At 48.5% G+C, this 8,707-nt stretch overlaps 2 protein-coding genes across 2 annotated transcripts; both read right to left on the reverse strand.

Annotated features, from left to right (window-relative positions):
- Positions 1-2,529: 2,529 nt before the first annotated feature.
- NGA_2039800 (udp-galactose translocator) lies at positions 2,530-2,907 on the reverse strand (the record flags this gene model as incomplete). Its single annotated transcript, XM_005852661.1, has 1 exon — positions 2,530-2,907. A coding segment is annotated over one exon (378 nt), but the record flags the coding sequence as incomplete, so codon positions are not given.
- Positions 2,908-2,963: 56 nt separating this feature from the next.
- NGA_2041100 (udp-galactose transporter) lies at positions 2,964-3,327 on the reverse strand (the record flags this gene model as incomplete). Its single annotated transcript, XM_005852662.1, has 1 exon — positions 2,964-3,327. A coding segment is annotated over one exon (364 nt), but the record flags the coding sequence as incomplete, so codon positions are not given.
- Between the last annotated feature and the right edge of the window lie 5,380 nt (positions 3,328-8,707).

Raw genomic sequence — 8,707 nt, forward strand, 5'->3', positions numbered from 1 at the left:
CTAACCCTAACCCTAACCCTAACCCTAACCCTAACCCTAACCCTAACCCTAACCCTAACCCTAACCCTAACCCTAACCCTAACCCTAACCCTAACCCTAACCCTAACCCTAACCCTAACCCTAACCCTAACCCTAACCCTAACCCTAACCCTAACCCTAACCCTAACCCTAACCCTAACCCTAACCCTAACCCTAACCCTAACCCTAACCCTAACCCTAACCCTAACCCTAACTACCTAACTCCTAACCCTAACCCTAACCCTATTTACAGGGAAAGAAGTTGCCCCTTTTGTTCATCAAGCGATGAATTTTGGATATGATATACCCAATCAGGTTCGTATTCCAAACCGTTATTCAAGCAATTGGAGAATGTCCGACCCTATCCCAGTTTTATCAATGGTTTTGAAACCCGAACTATCTACCGAAATCTGACGTCAATTTAGGCTCCTGCACACGAAGCTGCTCGTTCTCTACACTATTATAACCAAAGATACTGTAAATCATGTGCTACAAGCTGCCGATATGACTGGATGGGAATATCCTGTCATTTTTGTGTTTTGTGTTTTGAGTGCCTGCGAAGTGCAGTTTGTTTGTGGGAGTCGAACACTTTTCTCCTTCATTTTCTGCCCTGTTTCTCTAACTGATGACTTGACTATAGGAAGAGACCGTCATGATTGGGTCGTGAAGCGAGTGAAGTATTCAACAACGCACTGCTACTGAAATAATCGCGGGGTGACTGGCAATGTAAAACACCCAGAAGAAAAAAATGAGCTCTATCTAATTCTGAGCTTCCTATGTGGTGTTATTTTTTGCCCAGACAGGCAAATTAGCAAACTCCTTGACAACCGAGATGTGGTAAGGAATCTCATCAAGCCCCAGCCTTCGAAAGCTAGGTTGACCTTTTGTGGTCGGCTCTGGGCCTATGACATATTGACAGTGCGGGCTCAGAGTGGATGGAAATTCATTTGTTGCCAAAGTATGATACGAACGGCCGCTTCCTGCACCGTGCCAACCATCGGGCAAATCGATCTCACGAAGAAGGCTTTTCCGCACAATCCTCTCTACACGTTCGCCGTTCTCGCCTTTGAGATAATAACAGGACTGGACTGGTACAAATACGGGATAGAAGCCTTCATCGTACACGATGCGTGCCCACATAGCAGCATCGGCGGGCTGGCCTGGAATTCTCTTGTACCGCGTCAGGATTTTGGCTGCATTGAATGCAATAGACGAATGAGCAGTACCGCATTGTTTGGGGGGAACAGTATGGGTCATACCTGTGAGAATGTCGTGCAACTGTGGCAATACTACATTCGAACTATACTGACACCATGTCGTGACAAACGTCGCTCCTGTCCGGATGCCGTTAAGTATATTTTGAAGATGATCAGTGTCCCACTCATCGTCATCATCCAAATGAACGATCCATTCAAATCCATCGCCAAGAGCACGATCAATTGCATTATTCATAGCAGTAGCACCAGCATTATACCAAAGTTCAGTTCCAGTGAGTTTTCCACGCTCCCCAGGCTCTGGGAGATTGTACATCTGAACGCGAGAATCGTCAAAGAAAGATAGTGACTTCCACTCAATTTCATCATCGTAATGATCAGCTGTCATGTAAAGCTTCCAATTACGGTAAGACTGCTGCTGAAGCATCTTCCAGAGTCGCTCCAATAGAGGCGGAGTGGATCCATCGCGGCGTCGGTAAGTTGCGACTGTTACACACAGCACTGGCGTGGAGCGCTTCAAACCAGGAGTGAGTAGGGGAGAGAAACTGAACTTTCCCGGTTTCTGGAAAATAAACTCGTTGATGAAAGAAGCATTGACTTGGGGGTGAATACCATGGATGTTCGGTGGACTCCCAATTGGGATGAGATCAGTAATTTTTGCAATGTTGTCCACTGCCCCTCTCATTGCTCCGCTATACTGCCAATCCAAATAATCGTCAAACACCATAAAACCTCCTGGGCGTAAAAGATCGACTGTATTATTATAGTCAGCCCAGACACCTTTTGCTGAATGATCTCCGTCGATGAAGATAATATCGAATGTTTCTCCAACAGGGAGAGCTACCGGCGAGAAACCGACATGAAGATCCCAGGGCCTAGTCAGTTTACATAGTGAACTGGGCACTATGGAGGCAAGATTTTTCCGAAGAGTAGACTCTTGATCCAAAGTGCCCCCGAAATGTTCAGTCGAAAGGACACAAGGGTCAACGAGAGTTGCATACGTCGGGAAAGGATGACTCAAAATGAGGGAGGATGAAATTCCGGTATAGCTGCCAATTTCAAGGTACTTTGCTGGACGTTCTCCCAGGTGAGATCGCAAGTCGTACAAAATGGCCGTTGCCTCATGAAAGTTTCGCTCCTGAATTCTCTCCTGAATAGATCTCAACGCAGAAAGGGCCGTTTCCGTTGAATTCCAATCTGACGGAAACAAGTCAGTCTCCACGGGCAAGGGCTTCAGAGTCCCTTGAAAAGCATCTGGCCTCTCCATTGTTAACACGCGATAGAGCACTACCATGACGCAGATCAGAGAGAAGTAGGAAGAACGATGTGGCTCTGTGAGGCACCGTGGGAGCTGATTGGAAAAGAAGTAGACAGCAGCAACGGTAGCAAACGCGCACACAATGAACAGTGGGGTGATGGACGTCCCGAACAAAAACATACTCGCCACCGTTGAGAGCAGCACGCTGATACCAATGGCAACTCCCTTCAATACATTGTCAGCGTACTTGATGACAGCAGATACGAGAAGACCCCCGCCAGAGAAGAGTAGAACTTGACACCACACCATAGGGGTAAATCCGTGTAAAAAAGGCAAATTTGCGCCTGATTCTTCACTGTTCTGGGAAAAGAAATTACCTCTACCAACCATTTGCAGAAGGATGATGACAATGGAGCAGAAGGCCAATTGAATGTTACGCATCCAAATGGTTGGCGAACCTTCGATTTCTGTCTTGAGAATTTTTTCGAAATAGACTCCCGCGAAAGCACTCATCAGGCAGGAAAGAGTCACGGCAACGAGACCGATGATTAATGGCTCGTTGCTTTCCGCGAAGAATATGTGGGCATTACTTGTTGTTGGAGTATCGATGGCTTTCTTTTCCTCGAGTGTGACGAGGGCTACGCTAATGGAAATGATGACCAGACACGCCCATTGCCGATACGAGTAATGACGCCCCAAAACCAGGACGCTCACGACTGCCGTGACTACAAGCTTGGTTTGAGCCATAAGTTGGAATATCGGGACGGAGAGATTGGAAATGGCCACGTACAATAACGTGTTGGACGCCCAGTAGAATACGGCAGGAACCGATATCCTGAGGAGATCATGAGGACGACCGTAAAGCCGTTGCTTGAAAATCTCTAAGCCCTTTTGGGTAATAGCGCGGGGTAGTGTTTGTATTCGAAAACTTGCTGCGAGTTCAAGAAGGACGCTTGTCACGAGCTTCATGAGCTCGCTGACCAGAATGAACTCACCAATGTCATATAAGTTGTCCTTGTCGACGGCTTGGCGCGTGAAATGACCCAGCAACGCCGTCAAGGTGTTCTGAAGGACCAAAATAGTCAAGAGCAACACTTCAAATGAGAAGGGCATCTCTCTTGCTTCAAATAAGAGATGACGCCAAGGACAGGATAGAGGTTTAACGATGTCAGCTTCCTCTTAAGACCCTGTATGAAATTTGTGATTGGACTCCTTTCGATTAGACGATGATATAGCCTGTGCAATTTAAATGGTCTCGAAGACTATGGCTTCTCGACAGGTGTCGCACTTCATATTGTTAGTCACTTCATCATGCCTAGAACATGGTTATTCAAAAAAGGAACATAATGTCATTATGGAGTGCAATTGCTCGCAAATTGGTGTCTCTCTATATTGTATTATTATCTTATCTTAAATTATCATCTTTCTCGAATAGCCTCCAAAAATTGAAAGCAAATTCACAATTCACTTGTGTATCAACTTTATCATACAGAGATTGACGAGCCACTCTTTACCATCTCCTAGAGAGCTTTGTACGGAGCACACAAGGAATTTTTTTAATTTATTTCTTTTTTGTTAGTTTTCATGTTTAGTCACCATAATGGGTGCTGGTCACTGGCGTGGTGACACATACCGCTATCACACTATGGGCACCAAGATAAGCTCGCCCCGCGGAGGAGTCACCATATTTAGGGGTCATTCACGAGGGTCACCGATCATTTGTGAAATTTCATTTATGAATGACGCTTGAGCTAGAAAAGGGGACCCGACTGAATTTGCGGGCCTGCAATAGGCGATCGAAAAAAGCGTTTTTGCCTAGGGCCTACCCCCAATGCCCACGAGGGAGCGCCCATAGTTCTCCCCTCTCGCCGTGGCCCCCCTTATGAACCCCCTCAGTTTGGACACGCCCTTTCTTGCGGAGCGGGTGCAGGTCTCATGCCTGAGTCATGACTGACCACCGGTCCATCGATTGTTCTCATTAATAACTAAATACTAGATGAGATGACGGCCCGGCCGCCCCGCGTCACGGGGTACATGCCGCTATCAGGCCACTGGCGTCTTCGCGGGACGATGGCGCCATGCCGCTCTGAACAAGCCGTCATCTTCGATGATTGCGCAGCGTTACCTGTCGTTCTGCCAACCAAATATCGTCTCGGCGCTGTTCCTAACTATGCTCTCAAAGCAGATCTACCTAAATATGCAGCAAAATTTTCGACTATAATCATGTTAAAAAAATATAGCGATGAAATCCTAATCCTAATATATTAATTTATTTAGGTGCCCAGGTAGCTTATAGTTCCGGAATTGCTCATCTTGTGGAGATAGGACATCATCGCATCGTCATCGTCATGTCAAAGAATAACGCTACAAGTTTGATAATCCCACGGCCTACTTCAAGAGTGGCAGTCCTTCGCGGTGGCGGCCGTCATGCAGCTGTGGTTTGGGAGCAAATTGCTAGTGCATATGAGGACGTGAGAGTGTGGGATGATTCCAAGAACGATGCCGACCTGCACCCCCTCCTACGGGGTCTCCCAAGATTCGATTCAATCATGTACAACATTGACACAAATAATGGCCATAGCCTTTCTTCGATTGATTGCTTCGTTGCAGTGGGATCCCCAAGTGTTCGCAAAAAGCTTGTCGAAAGTGTTGAGAACGCGTCGCTTCCATCAGTCTTTTTTCCAACAGTCATACACAAGACAGCTGTCATTACAGACACTGCTCAGATTGGAATCGGTTGCTTCATCGGACCTCAAGCCTTGGTGAATACCAACGCAATCGTTGGTAACTTTTGCCTCATCAATTCGGCTGCGATTGTCGAGCACGATTGTCGGTTGGGAGACTATGCGACTCTCAATCCAGGTGCTATGCTCTTGGGAAGTGTTATTATGGAAAGTTTGGCCACGCTTGGCGCAAATGCAGCAGTACGAGAGAATCGTACCGTAATGTCCGGAGCCACTGTCGGAATGGGTGCTGCTGTGGTGCGAGACATTGACGGACCACTTTATGGATTCTGGGGTGGCGTACCCGCCAGGCCCATTTCCAGAACGATTGTCAGCGATGATGGGCACCGAATTCGATGGTGTGTGAAAAAATTGTTTTCTATGGACAGATATGCTCAGTATCTGCATCGCAGTCTTGTGAAGGGACATCTCTCTAACGATGGACCGCTGCAATCCGTTTTACATGCCAAGGTCAAGAATTTAGTTCGATCCAATCGCAATGTATTACTGTCTTCAAATGGAACTTCAGCACTCCATGCACTCGCGGCGGGACTTGAATTACGAAAGGGACGACACCTAAGATGGGTGACACAGGCCTTTACCTTTCCTTCCTCAATCCAGGGACCACTATCAGATGCCTTTGTATGTGACATTGACGCCAATCTACACGGGCCCTGCATTCAATTTCTCAATGAGAGAAAAGCAGAATTTGATGGAGTTATCGTCACAAATTGCTTTGGATATCAGACGGAGATTCTCGCGTATGAGAAATGGTGCATCCAGAATGACAAACTCCTAATTTTCGACAATGCCGCCACTCCTTTGGGATTTGTCGAAGATGGCCGTTGCATTCATGATGTTGGAGATGGTGCCTTTATCAGCTTTCACGAGACAAAACCATTTGGCCGCGGCGAGGGAGGGGCCATATTTACAGGGAAAGACGTTGCCCCTTTTGTTCATCAAGCGATGAATTTTGGATATGATATACCCAATCAGGTTCGTATTCCAAACCGTTATTCGAGCAATTGGAGAATGTCCGATTTCGCTGCTGCGGCAATTTGTGATCACATTGATCAAATCGTTTCTGAAAAGTGGGAAGATAAGCTCAATGCTCTTACCCGTTTTTCGGCTGAGGAGCTCGGGAAAAAAGGATACCAAATGCCATTTCAGGTGCGCTACCCGACCATCCTGAGTTGCCTGTTCGTGGATTTGAACAATCAACCTGGTGAAGCCACTTGTCGGCAGCTAAATTCCCATGGAACTGAGGCAAAGCATTATTACTGTCCTCTTATCGATAGAACTGCAGCTCCCCGTGCTTGGAAACTTTACGATAGCAGTCTCTGCTTGCCATTCCATCTTGGGATATCAAGAGAGGAGCTGCTTCGCATGTTCGATCAACTCCCCAAAAACTAAAGCTCCAAGATCGTCAAGGCATATTTTATCTTTTATGATTCCACACATCTTCCAATTTGTTTTTTAAAGCACATAGACTGTCGATGCAAACGAAGGCAAAAGGCACGAGACCTGGCTCTCCGCGATCCGTGGGGTCATTTGCCTTGCTTTGGGAGGTCCCAAGATTGGCCTCTGCCCATCCTCGCCCCTCAACAAGATACCCTGCATCAATGTCTATTTTGCGGCGGTGCCTTGCCTCCTTGTCAAGACAATCCCATTCCGCTGGCCCAAAGAGAGAAGCTGCTTTGCATGTATGACCAACTCCACGAGAATTAGATAAACAAGGAGTCATACCTTGAAAATAAAAATGTCAAGATTGTACACATCAATAAATTCAAGTTTCCTTCGTCATCTGAATATATTATGACATTTACGACCACACAGTTTACAGTCCGCGTCGTGCTCTGTAGCCGACTCTGCGTCGTTGATCGAGAAATACTACCTGCCCAAGGCTTACACTATTCCGTCTCTTTATGTAGCACCTACTCACTCTCCGCTCATTTTCCCGGGTCTCAAAAGGGACCATACACTAGTGAATGGGAAACATTCATCCGGCGGCCAACCTCTGACAGGATTACCCCATCTGTTCGTCGTGCCCAAAGAGCTCCCACGCCCGGTCCTGACCCCGCATGCTATGCTCCAGGAGCAGGTGACGGTTCAACGTGTACCGATGGATGGCCTCCACAGTGAGATTCTCCCGCCCCTCCGTCACAATGGTGACTTCGGTCCCGAAGTTGAACCCGTTCCGCTTGTTCAGATTGTAGGCGTCCGTCGTGAACAGGACCAGCCCCATCAACAAGCCTTCCGTCCCGAGGGGCCAGCTGTTGCGATACTGCGTGCGCTCGAGGTTGAAGATGATGTCGACCTCGTCTCGGTAGAAGGCATCAAGCTGCTGCTGAGGCATGGGATCGAAGACAACCGTGTCAACGGCCGAAATCAAATTCCCGATGCCGTAGAAGGATGACGTTGTCTTGAGGGTAGGTGGAACCTGTCTATTTGTTGGTCCTGGCCCTTATTTCGTCCAAAACGCGGTTGAAAGAGTGCGAAACGCTTCGTGACTTCTTCGGCGATTCTTCGCGCGCCTCATTCTTCTTTGTTCTTTCCGCTTTCTTGCTGTTCATTTCAATACAATCAAAGCTGGCATTGTTGTTATATCACATAAAATGCTGAACTTATAGTCGCAAGACTCCGTAGGACATTGTGGAGAAGATGGCCATCCCCTTGCATCAATGCATTCGGAACCAATTTCCTTAAGGACCCTGGAATATTAGAGTACATGAATGCCGTCTATTTCTCCAGGAAAGGAGGGGGGATCGGTGGATACTTAGGAGAGAAAAGTGAAGGAGGAGGGTGATAAACAGCGTGTGTCAAGGCGAGGGATGCTGCACAGGGAACGAAACGCATGACACGGCCACGAAAAGCATCCTCTTTTGTCACAGATGAAGAGACTGGCCGGCAAAGAAGTATCAAAGAAAGCTCAGCGCCGCACCACCAGCCGGTCGCGTTCCGTCGTTTCTTTCTGAGTCCAATTCCCTTCCCGCCCGCTTGCCTCCTCCACCTCCAACTTTCTCCCCGTACCACTCCCTCCGCCACGCCCTCCCTCCCTCCCTCCTCCTCCCTCCTCCCCCCCCGGCCCACGGCCCCTCCCTCCCTCCTCCTCCCTCCTCGACTCGGCTCCTCTTCCCAGGGCCGGAGGCGCGCGAAGAAAGGAGGTGCCGGCGGAGGGAAGGATCCTCGACCTCCTCTTCTACGTCCTTATCTACAGCCCTTTACCCTGCACTGCCCCCTTCTTTTCCCTCTCTCCCCCCCTTCCTCCCTCCCTTCCTTCCTTCACCCGCTCGCCGTGGTGGTCAGGTCGTACTCAAAGTAGTGATCGACCACATCCACCAGCGCCTCCCGCATCGTGTAGAAGTCCTCCTCCTCGTCCAGGAAATGCGAGCCGGCTTTGCTCAGAATCACCTGGGGAGGGCGTACGGGGAGGAGGGAGGGAGGAAGGGGTCACGGTTACAGAAAGAGGAGGCGGGACAGGGAGGGAGGGCGGG

This window comes from Nannochloropsis gaditana (genome assembly GCF_000240725.1).
Source record: "Nannochloropsis gaditana CCMP526 unplaced genomic scaffold scaffold1022, whole genome shotgun sequence".
Taxonomy (NCBI): domain Eukaryota; class Eustigmatophyceae; order Eustigmatales; family Monodopsidaceae; genus Microchloropsis; species Microchloropsis gaditana.